Source organism: Penicillium daleae (genome assembly GCF_028827525.1).
Source record: "Penicillium daleae strain IBT 16125 chromosome Unknown utg000001l_segment0_segment0, whole genome shotgun sequence".
NCBI classification, from domain to species: domain Eukaryota; kingdom Fungi; phylum Ascomycota; class Eurotiomycetes; order Eurotiales; family Aspergillaceae; genus Penicillium; species Penicillium daleae.
The window spans coordinates 1,778,415-1,794,691 of record NW_026623149.1 but is presented as its reverse complement, the minus strand read 5'-3'; the positions used below and the strand labels follow the sequence as shown (position 1 = coordinate 1,794,691).

The window sequence follows — 16,277 nt, the reverse complement described above, 5'->3', positions numbered from 1 at the left end:
GGATCGGTGTCGACGTTTTAATATCAGGTGGCCGGTATCCACCCTCATCGTCTACCACTCACATACCACCTTCGCCGGATATTGGCCCTGCTGTTGCAAGTAACCAGGTCTCGTCCTGACATTGGAGGGTTCAACGCATTTATTGAAGGAAATATATGAAGTATGTTCTCGTTTCGTTTAGGACCTTAACATCACGTCGCTGAGAGTTCAGAGCCGTGGCGTCTCGGATCAGCTGCAACGTGTTAGTCCGCTGCCGTCGACAAAGTCTGCGGCATGGAACATCAGCAGATTCAATTGGTACAGAGTCTCGATAACTATATTTTTAGTACTCCGCGCTACACACCGTTCCTTCGTCCACCAATTTCAGAACTTCGGCTTTCTCAAGCAACGACAGATACCGCCCTGTTCAGAGTTAGCCATGGTGTAAGATGGAAAAAATAAGTAAGTAAAAGCGACGCATACCACCTACTTCCCACTCCGATTGGACCGCCTTTAGTCCTTGGACAATGTGAGTGAGTGCCGCGTGCATGTCGCTTATGTGGCTCTCCTTAATGAAGCACGCACATTCCGTCGCCGCGTAATACATGCAGTGCCCCAGCAGCGGGTTGATAGTCTGCCTCGTCACAACAGCCGCAGAAGTCTGTACGACCGCTCGCGCCAGCCTCGGGACTGTTATGGCGGCTAGGTGCTCGATTTCCCGGATTGCGATCCCCTGCGCCTCCGATTCCAGCGCTACGCGCTCACAGCTCGGAGTTCTCGCGTTGAAATCGCTGCAACCGTATTCGCTGTAGAGCAAGAACCTTGCGGAGCAGCACAGTGCCATAGCGCACTGATGACGTCCGTCTTCGCCCCCCGGGCCGGCATCGGCGTCTCTGGGCTCAGATACCAGTCCTTGGTAGGCATTTCTGGAAATATGAGGCTCGCGTCAAGAGCCTGGAGAGCTGTGTGCAGCTGTATCGCCTCGACAAGCACCTCCGTCGCGTCCTGGCCGACGTCGTTCTTGCGCCGGCCGACGTGCGCTAGGACCTTGTCTAGCATGTGCGCGGCCTGGCATGTCCGAGCGAAGGAGCCAAGCGACACTCCTACATTAAACGATTCGGCGAGAAGAGGCTCGTTTGTGCTGATGTTTCCTTGATCCCAATCAACGTCGGTGCAGGGGAGAAGGCAGTCGGAGCCGGGTGCCGGGGCAGCAACGGCCAACCCTTCTGTACCCGCCGATATGATACTGTCACACGATTTTAGTAACGGCACGGTTGAATCGTGGGCGACTTACCGGTCGAGCACAAAGACAGCCCACCACGTACGTCGTTGCTCCTCGCGTAGAGACCAGGTGTCGGGGTCGACGAATAGTTGCCGCGCCTTCTTTCGACTGTGCATGCCAATCATGCTGGATAATCGTGAGGCCCGTCCAATTGTGAGATAAGCCGCGGGATATATTGCGTTGCCGAGTTCATACACAGCCAGGAGGACAAGTGATTGAACAAGTCGCAGGGAAACAAAACCCCCTGCCTCTGCGTAGAAGCAGCACTGCTTAGCCGCGCTGTAGATGTTGGTTTCGAGCTGCTTGTCGCTACCCATTTCCTGCTTACTCTGTGTGCACAGCCTCATGCACAAGATGAGGAGCACGTCGTCCGCCGTTTGATTGACTGTGAGAGTGGCCAAGCCGCTGTAGAGGCGTTTCCTGCTCAGCATAGGCAGCCATGGTTGGATGGCCGCGAGGTATGTCTCGCACGTTTCTTGCCAGTGATTCCGCACAAGGCTCCATGCGTGCTGTATGAATGGTGGCGCCGGTGAAGAAAGTGATCCTAAGCCAAGCGGTACAAAGTGATCCGGGTCTAAAAAGTAAGAGGTCGGAAAGCGATCATTAAGAACCGGTTGGAACCTGGACTGAGTATCAGGAAGTGTGCCTGGCGCTGGCCCATCTTCGTTGACATGTACCAGCCGCTCAAGATGCTTTAGCCGCCCGGTGCGACTCGTTGGATCCCATGCCGCCGCTTCGCTCCCCAGGTGTTCTGGGTAGTACTCGCATGTCTTGTGCAGCCTTACGCACTGTCACCAGGGCTCATTATCAGCGTGGCCATGATCACCGGAGTGTTGCGGTCTAGGTACTTACAAGGGAGCACGACGGCAGCTCCCGCATGCACTTTCTTTTGAGGTGTCTAAACACCCCATTGTCAGCCACGTCATAAGGGCATGTGGAGCGCTTATCTTACCGACAGGCGCGACATGCCTGTATCGCGTGACGAGGTGGCATGGCAAGCCCTGGACGAGGTCGCTCAGACTAATAAGAGGCGGCAATATGCGGACGGCAGACTACGATGGGACATCAGGAGCAACCGGGTCAGAACAACAGAAAAGACCGTACGCCATCACTCCAGAGCCCCACTTGCCCGGACACGGACCGGGGCGGAAAAAAGCGGGCAAGAGCGGACAGAAGCCTCCCCACCGTGAGTTCCTCAATATATTCATGGTGGGTCTCGTTAGGCGGGCTCCGCAAAAAGAAATCTTGGCAAGAGGAGGAGACGGGTCAAATACGATACCCCCTAACCGGCCACTTTCATAAATTACCATTTATTGGTGACCTGTGAGAACCAGCTAAAAGCGTGCGAACTAGTAAACATGACGACGAATGAGGACTACCAGAATCATCTAAAGTATCCGATTAGTTGATTAAGAAGAAAAGAGGGGAAAACAATAAGGAAGAGGGGCAGGCTGAGCCGTCTCCCTAGGCGGTGTAACCAAGTATTCGAGTTACCATACTGGAACCCCATACATACAGTATGTGAAGGAGATGTTAGTCGTAATTACGGCACGGCTGAATCACCAAGAACACCTTCTGTATCGTCACAGTAGTAGTTTGGAGAGATGCATCTCCGCGAAGTGATTTTTGTGGCAACGAGATGCTTTGGATTGGTGAAGTATCTCAGTCATGGATCCGAGTCGCTCCGACTCAGGGTCTTCGTATATTTAATGACATGGGATACGCTGGATGTCTTCATATTGTCTTTTCTATCGATAGGTATGTAGCGAGGGACCGACAATATTTAATGGATTGATTTGGTGTTGCATTATTTAAGAAGACTAAAACATCAGAGCATCATGGGTGTAGCGCATCTTAGGCTGGCAAGTAAAACACGGTACTCGTCAGTCACTGGTTACCAGCCACCACTCGATGAGATGATTGGCTGATTGGCACACCACCTGAGGAGTGTAGGCCGATGTGATGTAAGCAGGAGTATCACATGAATATCCAATTGAATCGCAGCTGGGTCTTCCGCAGCTGGGTCTTCCGCAGATGGGTCTTCCGCAGCTGTATCCGTATCAAGCTAACCAGTATCAGGCGGAGCAGCGACTTGGAAGACGATGTGCATCATCTGCGGAAGCAGAACGAGAGGGTCCGAGTCGACCTGTCATGCATTTGATCTAACGGGATGACCATATATGAGGTCACGTCCTTCGGGAAATATTCAATCTTCTTTTTGCACAAAACCATTATATCATCAAGTGAGTGTGAGTTTTCTCCAACATTGCTAGCAGTCATGGCTTCGTTTAAGACAACTTTTGTGCCTACATATCATCACGCCACCTACCCTGCGATTTCGGAGAGCAACCCGGAATTGTCCTGCAAGGGTAAAGTCATCTTTATCACCGGAGGTGGCCGAGGCATTGGTCGCGCGGTTGCCAAGTCATTTGCTGTTGCTGGAGCCAGAGGCATATTCCTTGTTGGAAGAACTAAGTCGGATTTGCTAGACGCGGTCATGGAGATTGCCAAGCTGACTGAGTCTGCTGATGATCCAACCGTCGTTCGTCATGCCGAAGCTGATGTAACGGATATGAAGGCTGTTGCATCTGCTTTCAAACTGGCCATTGAAGCATTTGGCCATATTGATGTTTTGATACAGAATGCGGGGTATCTGGATGGGCATCGCTCTGTTTCCAGTTCGAATCTCGATGACTATTGGAAGACCTTCGAGGTGAATGTTAAAGGAGGTTTAATAGTTATTCAACAATTTCTCAACCATCCTATTCAGGTTGGTGACACGATCATCAATATCGGATCTGGAGCCGGGCATATGCCTTATATCCCAGGCTATTCAGCGTACTCAGCTTCGAAGCTTGGTCTTGCAAAGATAGTTGAATATGTTCAACATGAAAATCCTCATTTACGGGTCTTCAACATCAACCCAGGCGCTATTGCAACTGAGATGCAGGCCAAAGCTGGGGATATTGCTGCGTCGGATGACATTGGTATGTTCTTTGTCCTCAACAGGCAGATCTCCAGACTGACATTCTTCTAGGACTCCCTGGGTCTTTTTGTGTGTGGTTAGCTGTTTCCAAGGAGGCAGATAATCTCAAAGGCAGATTTCTTTGGTCCAACTGGGACGTAACCGAACTGAAGCAGCGTGTGATCGAGATCAGAGAAAAAAATCTCCTGGTTCACGGCCTGATTGGCATGTGATGCTCCCAGTCTTTCATTTTCTCACGTCATATCATATTCAGAAATAGAACCATGATGTTGTTTTGGTTGTTAGTGGTGGGATAATGTTGTTGTACTCTTAATGGACTGGGAAATATAATGTTATTGCTGGCTTTCTCTGGCGAGATTCCATGGGGCGTTACGATGTTTTGACGATGACTCATTCTGTTGTTACAGCTTGGTAACCACAGCCATTACAGCTAAGTTAGTAGTTATTCTGCCAGAATTACAAAGCAGTATCCCAAGGCGGTTAAGCGCATCCAGGAACTATTCTCCAGGAAGGAAGTCACAAGAAACTGATGTTGAAAACTACTGTACCTAACGATGAGAAATGGCCGCAGGTGCACAGTCCGATCTCAGCCCAGGAAAGAGCTTCCAACGCCAAGACTGCCAGTAATCCACAATTTGAAGACTTAGGAAGCTAGCTTGCAGTCTATTCTCCCTCATCCAGATACAGTTATGCCAAATAATAGATACTTCCGATTTTAGACGGGATGACGCAGCCCGCATACGTGGTAGACATTGGTTCGAGTGCATTACAGGCGGGTCCTTTGACGATTCCCCTTTGAATATGACATATCAAATACCCTTCTATCGCCGATTCGAGATAGTGTCAGTAACTCTAATTAGCCATGCGCATAGCATGGGTCTGTGAGCAAAGACGCCTTATTTAATGCGATCTACAATGTTAGCTAGCGACTGAATTTTCCTGCACGCTTCGGGTGATGGAAAAAGCTAAGGCATTTCAAAGTCTTTGAATACTATTTAGCAAAGGATTTCATCATAAAGCCTACAGGGGTAATATAGATAGTCTTACTCAACCAGCATACAGCACAGAGAGCTAACATACTCTTGGAGATAACACGAAGTACTTCCGTCTCATGCCGATAGTGAGGCAGTCTTTTGCAATAACCAACGGTCCAACCATACCATCCAAAGCATGACATAATGCCACCTGCATTTGTGTACCTGTCGACCGGCGAACCGCGTTGGGGCGGTACCATTGGGTTCCTCGAAGTTGTCGCTTCTTTTGGCATGGTGATAGGGGATCTGACGAAAGATCAAAGGTTGATCGAATCTTTGCAAAGAAGAAATCCTTGCCAGAAGGTTGCTCGAGGTGCGAGTGCGGGTAATTTATTTACTAGCTTTTGAGATTCCGCCAGCCAAACTACAAAACGTTCAACAATCTTAGTGAGCGATGATCTCAACCCTGTTTTGCACGTTCTAACAGAGAGTGACTGGACCACTGACGATCATGCCAGCAATCCTCTGTTACTGTAATAGTGTTTCCGTATTAACTGTAATTTACTAAGTAGATCTTCATGAGAAGTGGTTAGGACTATGAAAGGTCCAATCACCGTCGATATTTCTGCTTCATGGGCTGAGAACTCCTGATGAGCATCATAAACGCCCCAGCAACAGATTCGGCATGGTCTCAAATGCCCGCACAGAAGGATAGCCTCAAGAGATCCCATCGGACACGCTAGTGGACTTCTTGATCGGAGATTCAAGTAAAATTCTGAGGGCCATGACTTTGATGGCCTGGTGGCGTAAAACCCTGCACTCTGCTTCTGAGATCCCCGACTTGCACGCGAATCTGCTTGAGCTGCCGTAGAAGTCGTCTTCTCTCCCTTCGTAGACCCCGCAAGAATACTGCCGCTTGTGACTGTCTCGGGGCATCCTCTACATAGCTCCGGGGCCGCTCGAATTTTCCTGTCCACTTCATCGTTTCGCCTTGCAAATTTGCAGTTGTATGGTGAATCGGACAGATACTGAAGAATTCCTTTCGCTCGCACGGCGTCGGCAGGAATCAGATTGAAACGGCAGGACTTGTGTACGGCCAACTGAGGTCACCAGTCAGAAAGATCACTCCCAGGGATCTAACACTTACCAACGGTATTGACCTTGGCTGCGGTGTGGAGTATAGGGGAGACGTCTCGGAGAAACTCAAAGTCAAATGTAGCTGTATGAGTGCCCGTCGTGTCGACAGTTTTCGCTACGCCACCAACATCTCAAATGGATTCTTTTTGGCTCTGGGCGTTCAAAATGAAGTAACCCTCCCTCGCCTGTTTATCTTTTGATGTCCTAATATGCTCATGCGAACGGCGGCCCACTTGGGCAATTTGTCATTGAAGACCCACTCTGGATCGAGTGCGGGCCTGGGCACGGTCGATCCAGAGAAGGGAAAAACAGAGTTTCATTCCTTGGCGCCTCGGCCTGTTACTGTATTTCGCATGCACCTCATAAATAAACAGCACCCCTGCCGCCGTCTTGAACGTGTGAGCTGTGGGCCGCTACAGAGAATGGAGTTTCTAACATCTGTCCAACCAATGTAACTATAGGGCTAAAGGGGTAAGAATTGAGGTCGCCGTCCAATTAGTGGATTGCAGCCTATTGGAGTGAAAATGATGGTCCTGCGTAAGAGTCAAGCTCAAATGGACGTCGAAGTTATCGAAGTTATCCAAGTTATCCCATTGAACAGACTCTTAATTACGCAAGCCGTTTACTGCTTAATTACACAACCTGTTGAAGGTATATACAACGACACAATCAATCACGACTAATGACCCGTCTGTTTCAATAAAATAAACTCTTGACTCGATTTGTGTGTGTAGCTCACACAGACAGACCCTTGTCTGTGTTTATCTCTCACAAGTCTAGTGGTGAATTACTTCTTCTACGGTCCAGCAGTTTAACCAGCGTACTAAACATACAGCGTGTAAGAAATGTCCAAGATATACAATCTTTAAGTGTTTATTTTAGTGCGAGTTTCTCTACATGGCAGGCTCTCGGCCAAAACGAACGAACAGGGGTAAAAAGAGGTTCGACTAACCGTGACCACTGCTTTGGCGCTGTTGGTGATAGAGATGCAGCGCCCACTTCATTGATTCGTCTGCAGCCCGTGATCGCACTAACTCGAGCACAGTCAAACTTATCTAATAAGGAAATCACGACAAATGCTTAGACAAATCAGGAATCTGGTTATCTTGGTCGGGTTGCCCGCAGTCACGGGGTGATGTGCAGGGACCTACCCGCCCAATGCGTGTTCCGATTGTGCGCCACGGACACGGACCTGGAACCAACCAAGTTACGAGTTCCTCCAACAAAATATAAATCACCAGATCCGCAGTTAGATTACCAACCACGGCAGGAGTACAGCTTGAGTTATATTCTACCCGGGGACAGAGCAATGCCTTGTCGATAAGACTTTCCGTATTCCTAACCGAGATATCGCTGGCTATATGGAATATATGCAACTGAAAGCGCATTCAATGGTATGCATCTAATAATACTTTGTCTATATGATGGGCCTCTTCTGCTTCGTATTCAGACTCGGGTTGGCTCTCGGAGAAGTTCGAAGTTAATACAGCCTCTTGAAGGCCCCTCCAGTTGAATGTCTGATGTAGCGTCAATGTCCGGAAATGATCTGCTTTGGTTCCGCACGTTTAAAATGCACGTCCCCTCTCTCATTTGTCCGTTTACCTGACTTAGGATGTTCTGATATGTCCGCGAAACGTCGACCCACTTCCACAATTTGTCATTCAGACCCACTCTTGGTCCTAATTTACTCATGGTCGTATCATCATCACATATACACTCGATCGGAATTCACTATCCCAGGCGGTCTGGGAGTGGGTCCCGACAGGGTGTCACGAACTTTCGCGTAGTTACTGTATGTAAGGAGTACAGTAAGTCTTTATGGAACCTTTTGCGAATGGTCCGGACTGAGTAGAAGGCCTGGCGATCTGGCAAGCTCGCTGGCCACCTCCTCTCCTTAGCCACGCATACAGCGTTCGTCCGCACTCGGTTTTACTCACTTGAGCGCCGTGACAGTGCTTAGAAGAGAGCTAACCCAGATAGGAGATTGTGATTCTTTATTTCCATGTATTATCTTCGCAGACGCGCCTTTCACAAGTTACCAGTGTCTGTCAAAAGCTGGTATCCCCACGACTGCCAAGAGCGATATTCAAATTCGAGCCCAAATGGTGGTCCACGGATTACTGGCAACGAGCTAGATATGGAGCCAGTATAACGGAGTACGTGAGAAGAAAATCAATCGCGATTCAAACTTTCCAACATATATGTCGACGGGTTAGGCTTAATCGGTTTCGGACGCTCAACCCAGTCAAAAGTTCCACATGGCCTGGTCAACCACACATCCTCAGGGCCGGCAGCCCCTCGTGGGTGGGAATGGTCGAACAAAGTGCCGCTTAAAAAGCTATGAGGGAATCCATGATCAAATTCATAACCGGTTTCAATCTCCTCAATTTCATCGTTCGAGAGTGAGACGGCCAAACCAGGAATGCTGCCTTTCAGATGGTCGACACTTCGACCACCAACAATTGGGAAGACATAAGGTGCTTTATGACAGATATAAGCCAGCGCGATATTCAACAGCGTCACACCTCCACCCTTTCTGTTAGCGATTTTCTCCAGAATGGCGGCGACTTGCTTATCCCGTGCGCAGACCGGGATGAATTTGCGGCCATTATTTGATTTCTCGCGGGCCTTGTAACCTTCAGCCGTCTGAAAATTACCAGCGTTCAATGTCGCGTACGGGGCCAGACCCATCCCTTCGTCGGCGCACATGGGAATGATATCTCGTTCATGGTCTCGCCTCGCGGCATTCCACTTTCCTTGATACACCGAGAATTGCCGCAGGCCATGCTGACGGGCGTACGCGTTCGCCTTGGTCACGACCCAGGCAGGTGTATCCGAGATCCCGAGGTAATGCACCTTCCCTGACACAACTAAGTGGTTGAGGCTCTGCATCAATTCCGGAATCGAGGTTGTGTAGTCCCACCAGTGCACATAGAACAGATCGATGTAAGTGGTCTGAAGCTTACGCAGAGATTCATTGATTGAATGGTTCATGGACTTGGTTCCCGTGCCGACGAAGTTGGCTTGGATCTTGTCTTGGCAGTGCAACATATACCCGGAGGTATACTTGGTGGCTATCACAAGCTCGTCGCGATTCTTGCGGGAGGCCATCCATTCGCCAAGCCAGGCCTCGGACTGGCCGTCTTGATAAGAATTTGCTGTGTCGAAGAAGTTGCCACCATTGTCGTAGAAGAAATCCATCATGGCAAAGGCCTCTTCTTTGCTGCATTCACCGTATTTCTCGGGGTGCCTCCCGCCGAATGTCATTGTGCCCAAGCATAATGGCGAAACTCGAACTGAGGCAGAGGGGGCCAACTGGCGGTAGCGACCCAGAACCTTTTTTTGGATCATTATCCATTTCGTCGGGTAGGAAATGTACTTCAAGCGATTGCAAAGATCGAACTTTGAGCCGGCATGTAGGGGAATTTGAGAATTCAAATATATAATTTATATGGGAGTTTTGCTTGGACCAAAAATGATTCAAACTCCACATCAATCAGATGATGTATGTATATGTCATCATCTACCCTGTCATCAATGCTCTTAACTCCGGTCTCCCGTGGACTTAGGAGTGGGGTTTCTTCTCGTTGCGGCAAAGATCTTACAGTGACACAGCAAAAGTGTTAACAACGCCCTGGGACCCACCATCACACCGCCCGTATCAAGGCTCTACCGCCTACCAAATTTGCGCAAAATATCATGGGATAAGGCGCCTAAAGTTTCTGGGTCACCGCTTTGAAATTTATTCTAAGATAGAGAGGGTAATTTTAAGTCAGTAAGCAAGTTTCTGGCATGAATAGTATGCAGAATAGCTACATAGTTAATCTTGGACGGATATTTTGACCGGCAGAATATTATTCAATAAGGTGATGTGGGGCCGGTGTTGTTAAAACTTTTGCTGGGTCACTTTAACCAATATCCTCTAATCGTTTCAGTTTAAATTTTAATGTATAGAGGACACGGAAATTACCAATGGTAAATCGTCATAGCCAGTTCTAATAGACTGGGTTTTTTTGGTTCTTGACAATCTTCCCTACACTTATGCATCGTCCACCGGTCCCTCACTACCACCTTTTCAGGTCACCGAGGCATATATCAGCTTCGATAATGTTGATCCGCTGATTCCAACCCCCTTTGTATGTGGGCACCATTCAAGGCGGTCAATAGGAACTGATTCTCGACAAGGGGCGTACTATTACTACAATCATGACATTTCCTGGCTAGCAGGCTCTCAAGAGCTCAAGACGTTGGAAAACGCCGGGTAAATGTTATACGCCGGTTAGCATTGTAATCTTTCACACTAATTCCGGCGATTGTACGCAAGTTGCTTACTGTGGATCCCTGCTGACCGCTCCGCACGCCCCTAATTACTTTTGAAACACAAACTTGTGAGCTTACGCCTCCCTCCATATACGATAGTCACTAATATATTGACACTGCCTAAATCGTATATCCCCGTGTCGTAATCGTTAGTCAGTCGCGTCACCAGCCGAGACGGGTGGCTGCATATAACTACCCAAGCGCTCCTTACACCTACTATACGCAAACTAGCACGATTTTGAACGTACGTGTATGCAACCCGGCTTATGGTCTTTGTTGCACCTACATAGCATTTGACTACGGCAGCTTCTCATGTCATTTCTATCCTTATACTTGCATGTCGGAAATGGCCTTCGGCGCTCATGAACACGCCGCCGGGGAAGGCATGAAACCTCTGGTCAAGATTCTCTTCGTATGCTGACCAAGCTTTCTTGATATAAGCCTTTAGCTCGGCAAAGAACTCCTCGATGGGGTTGAAAACCGGAGAGTAAGACGGTAGGTACAATCATTTGACTCCTGCGTTAGCACATAACTGCTTAATTCTGTCTGAATGATAGAAAGATACGTTATCTATAATAAGCCCGGATTTTGGCTCCGGCCACCTCCTATGATGTTGGTGAAGCTACTAGATAAACGATTCGAAGAACGTGGTATTAGTTGAACCTTTGAAAATACGAGACAGAATGATACCGTCTTGAGTATAGGTAGGTAGTATCTGGAAGCGTTGGCCGTGATGAAATTTCGACACTTAGACCGGTGTCACGCCGAGTGGTGACTATCCAGTTAGCCTATATCCCACCCTTTTATTAGATCCGGATTTATTAACAAATACAAGATGATATGACCGACACATAGATATCTTATGCTGGTAAAAATCTTATAGATAAAGGTTCTGTTCTTTGGCTTTCTGTTGTGCTTTCTTTTTTGTCTAGCTAGCCTGCGAAAGAGCACGTTTGATGCTAGATGACGATAGTAATATATTGATCGTATAGGAAGATAGCTATCTCTTCGACGTATAGGCCAGGCTTTTCGGCGAGGTAGTCACAGAGGGTGTCGAGTATAGAAGGGGCGATAGTTGGTTGTCGATCAACCGAGACGGGGGAGATATGGTACTACCAAATAACTGTAAGTTCTTGCGTATGTTAGTGATAGAGCGGACACTATACTGCGCTGCCTTTGCTATTTACGATGTAGCGAGTCTGTTCTTGCTGTATATCATATGAATAATCATCTTACGCTGCCAGGAATCGATGTTTCTAGCCATTTTGTAAGTGGTTTATATGACTGCAGTTGCTAGCTTGGGAGTGAGTGTGAACGAACGACGCTATTGTGGGGGAGGTGGTTATTTTTGGATATGGAACGGTATATGACTATACGGTTTTATACTTTCACCCTTTATGCAAGGTAAGCCTGGAACAAAATTTTAATTACGGAAGTTACCATATAAAGCTTAGCGTATCATGTGATGAGGTTTTGAAACAGTATCTCTGTGTTTCCCAACATCGAAGGCAATAACGGTCGGCACTGTAACTCAATTCAGAGATTGTCCTCTTTCAAAAACAAATGGAGGTCTTGTTGCACTCTGCAATATATTTCCACTTATAATTCTTTAACCTCAACGCCCGCATGTCGAAAATGACCTCCTGCGCTTTCTCCTCGAGCCCTCACGATATCCACACTCCATTCAAGAAAACCTCTGAAATCTTGCCTTATATACTTCTGCTAATTCCTTCTGACAAACGTCTTGAGCTCTGAAAAGAACTCCTCAATCAGATTTAGATCAGGCGCGTACGGTGGTAAGTACAGTAGCTTGACTCCGGCATTTAAGCATAGCTCATTTATTCGATTAGTATGATGGAAAGACGCGTTATCCATAACAAGGACGGACTTGGGTTCTAACTATCTGCCATAGCGATAGAGGAGCTCTTTAATGAGTCCTCGAACATGCTAGCATTAATCGATCCTTAGAAAACTTGCGATATAAGAATGCCCTCCTGGGAATACGCGTGTAGTATCTAGTATCGCTGGCCCCGCTGGAAATGGGAAATCTAGACAGGTGCCACCCCACGCGAGACTAGCCCATTTGCCTGAATCAGCCCGTTTATCACAGCTAGATTCATGGATGTAGACTAGGTGATATAAGCGGAACTCTGATAGCTGATGTTACGAGCCCAGTCACGATGAACCTGGATAGTCATACGGAAAGACATCAATGTTCGTAGTGGTGGCTATGAACGAAAATATTCAACACGGGGGAAGGAAAGAAGAGAGAGAGAGCGGGGCAGCGCGCGATGGAGGCTTTACGTAGGACAGTATAGCAAAGTGCCTTAGGCAACCAGCCTGTCACTTTGTGGATCGTGATACAGGCTATCACAATTATATATATCCTTGTATATACAGGTAGAGTGTACCACTATCTGAAACGAACTTAGAGCCTCGTTAAACCCTACCGTGGCATAGTTGCCGTTCTCGCTATTAAGCTACCAGCCTGGATTTTATCGTGGTTTGAGAGAGAAAGGATACAGCAATCAAAGCAAGGCGACAGCTCGATGAACATAAGCTCTGAAATTGCAGCAAATGACACCATGATCAAGGAATTATCTTCGCATTCTTCATCAAGTCAAAAGCCTTCAAGTAGCCGTCCACTGTTTCCCTCGTCTCCCTAAACCCAATTTCTTGTGCCTTTCCCAGATCGTACTCTCGTCCAAACACCGCCATTCCCAACATTATTGTCAAAAACGTGAAATCTGTTCCTTTAATCACACCTTTCTTCAAGCCGTGCTTAGCCTCCCACGCAGCCCATTCCGTGCGGTATGTCTGCATATACTTGTCAATATTATAGGCTTCCTGAAGGCTGTCATGGATCGGCCCAGCCCCCACAAGGCCGAAATACGCGCTAATACGTGGCCACAGAGCCGCCCACGTCACTCCTTCCGGTTCGTCACCGATATTGAAGGCTTGATGGGCGGTGAGATCTGGGTGGAGAGAAACGTAGATATGGAAACGTGCGAGGAGGGATTGCGAGACATCGGTGTGAGGGGCCGTATAGGCGGATTGCGGACCGGGATAGATCACCCTCGCACCGGGGCCTTCGCGGGAGGCGAAGAAGCTAAGGAACAGACCAAGCGCTTGAGCAAGGTTCATAGCATTGTTAGAAGGAACAAAACCGGACTATCGATAGCGGCGTTAGATCCCTAGAATGACAATAGACGGAATGGGAGTTGACTAACAACGCCATCCGGTCGAACTTCTGCAAATGACCAGCTTTTGTCTTTAGAGAGCCTTTCAAGCACGTCATACTGGGCGTAGTACATAATTTTTGACGCATAGGGTTCGGGAATCCGGGGTTAGACTCCTTGATTGGCGTTTCTGGAACCCCAATCTTGTCAACAAATTCAAAACCATAGGACTAGAGGTGCTAGGTTAATTGTATGATTCCAAAAAGGAATATAAGACTGTTGTACCTTCCCACCCGTTTGGAATGTCCAGAATTGTAAATTCGGACAGAGATCCTCAACAGCTTGAATGGCGTTTTCCAGGATCTCAACGTTCGATTTCAGTATCCCCTCATAGCCCGTTCCATGTCCGGTGTATGCTTAAAATTGCAGAATAAGCCGGTATACAAAGCCTTATTGTCGTCAGGAATTACCAGAAAAGTAAACATGCGTCACGCCCTGAATCCCATTGATTCGTTCCAACTTCGCTTTGATTGCAGGCACGCCGCTACTTAGATCAACACCGCTGTACAACTCAAGCCTTTCGTCATCAGGAAACAACGCTTCTGGTTTTGTCAAGGGTCTATTTGTAAGCCCAATGACTGTAGCGAAGGTGTCCAGGGTAGGATACTTCAGCGCTTCTTGGACAATGGCCCATCCGGTAATACCGGAGGCACCGAAGACCAGTGCACGATAAGTGCAGTTTGAGGCAGACATAAGAAAGTGCTGTACCACTGCCAGTCACGGAAATTCAATTAGCCTTTTATATATCTGTCGCTTGGAATAATGCCCCCTTGATTCGCAACCTGATCATATAATCATTCGGTACGTTCATCTCGCGGCAAAAGGTCGTGACGTCAACGACGAGACTGGAAGGGGGGCTAGGCCTCTGCAGAAGGCTCGAATACGGGATCATCAAGAGCTCGCCGGCTTAACTCGCCTTCTGTTGCCACGTCCAGTTCGCTGAGTAAGCGAATACATCCGGAATTTTTGCTATAATGGCCGTCTGGTTTTGAACGAGTTATCTCCATACCAGTTGTATTTATTCTCTCTGTTGGTTTTGCTTTTGGGTTTGTATCGCCTAAAGGACAGTATATTACCGATAGTATGTCCTCCACTTTCTCTTTCGTTCTTTTCGAGGCATTTAATTTAGCTTTATGGCTGGATAACAAGTGTTGTAAAATTACGACAGTTAACATACAATATTACCCGGCAATACTTGTAATCTTTTTAACTATACTCTTATTTTGTGAGACTAGTGCCTCGGCAGTGGGGCCCAGAACAATTGATGAGTGTGCGGGTGGTGAAGCTGGTTTTGCTCGTATCTGTAATACTGGATGTGCAATTGGTGAATCTGATTTCGAACCATCCTGTACGGTACGAGAAGCGAAGCTAGGAAGATGGAGTCTCAACCACCAGGACCTGGTGGGAACCAGAAACCCTTCAAAATCATCCCCAGCCCCTTCGCAGCCCCTCTCCCCGCAGAATCCACCCTCCCGTCCAACCGAACAACCACCCCACACCGCAACGTCAAACCCCTCTTCCGCATCTCGACCACCTACTCAACCATCGCAGCCAGAGCAATCTCGTTTCAACGCCAGCTCCTTACTGGCATCACGCCTCATCAGCTTGCCCAGAATGGGCTCTACCATCAAGTCCGCGCCGGTGTAGGCGACATCGCTTGCTGCTTTGCCTGTGAGAATGCGGTCCCTCTAGGGGCCCTCCAGGAAGTTTTCACTGGCGATTTATCGAAAATACACAAGACAGATTGCTTATGGCAGGTCATTTGCCATGACCTTAAACCATTTCTACCGCTTCTACCCTATCACGCCTGCACGTCCTCTCCCGCACCCCCCTCTACTCAGACTACTGCTCGCCAGTCTGATTCGCAACATAAACCTCACCTAGCACTAACAGCTCCTATACCCGTGAACCAAGCGGAACACGACCTTGGAAGTCCTGCCGAGCTACCACCCGCCAGGCTCGAATCAGAACCGTTAGCCCCGCGACCACCCACCCGTCCTCCACAACCTACCCAACCTACCCAACCAACCCCGACAGCCACCTCTCTACCCCGATGCCAACGACATTCCTACGCCTCTGTTCTCCAGCAACCTGCCACATCTCCACCGCACCCGACGACTAGACCTCAACCCACACCTCCTATCCCCACACTTACAATCGAAGATCTTCATCGCCGTTTCCACAATAAACCGTCGCCATTCGAACTGGAAAAAAGAAGAAACAAACGCCTAAAGACCGCATCCGCCGCCCGATCATTGTCCAGGTTCTTAAATTCAGCACTGCCAGCATTCTCGCGCTTTTTAGTGGAGATGCAGCCAGCCGCGGACAACTGTTGGCCGCCTTATCTAGGAACTCATTTT

The 16,277-nt window shown here is 48.3% G+C and overlaps 4 protein-coding genes across 4 annotated transcripts; 1 reads left to right on the top strand and 3 right to left on the bottom strand.

The window, feature by feature from the left end:
• Positions 1–139: 139 nt before the first annotated feature.
• On the bottom strand, positions 140–2,228 carry N7458_000537 (fungal specific transcription factor domain-containing protein; the record flags this gene model as incomplete). Its single annotated transcript, XM_056903931.1, has 7 exons — positions 140–232; positions 344–402; positions 463–732; positions 801–1,225; positions 1,274–1,994; positions 2,051–2,159; positions 2,214–2,228. 7 exons carry the CDS (start codon positions 2,226–2,228, stop codon positions 140–142), a joined length of 1,692 nt encoding a protein of 563 aa, XP_056771698.1.
• A 1,311-nt stretch (positions 2,229–3,539) lies between these two features.
• Positions 3,540–4,459, top strand: N7458_000536 (SDR family oxidoreductase; the record flags this gene model as incomplete). Its single annotated transcript, XM_056903930.1, has 2 exons — positions 3,540–4,248; positions 4,299–4,459. 2 exons carry the CDS (start codon positions 3,540–3,542, stop codon positions 4,457–4,459), a joined length of 870 nt encoding a protein of 289 aa, XP_056771697.1.
• A 4,071-nt stretch (positions 4,460–8,530) lies between these two features.
• Positions 8,531–9,625, bottom strand: N7458_000535 (uncharacterized protein; the record flags this gene model as incomplete). The annotated part of the gene is made up of 1 exon (XM_056903929.1): positions 8,531–9,625. The coding sequence occupies one exon, from the start codon at positions 9,623–9,625 to the stop codon at positions 8,531–8,533; it is 1,095 nt and encodes a 364-aa protein (XP_056771696.1).
• Positions 9,626–13,267: 3,642 nt separating this feature from the next.
• On the bottom strand, positions 13,268–14,610 carry N7458_000534 (uncharacterized protein; the record flags this gene model as incomplete). The annotated part of the gene is made up of 5 exons (XM_056903928.1): positions 13,268–13,849; positions 13,909–13,928; positions 13,979–14,087; positions 14,143–14,273; positions 14,328–14,610. The coding sequence occupies 5 exons, from the start codon at positions 14,608–14,610 to the stop codon at positions 13,268–13,270; spliced, it is 1,125 nt and encodes a 374-aa protein (XP_056771695.1).
• Positions 14,611–16,277: the final 1,667 nt, after the last annotated feature.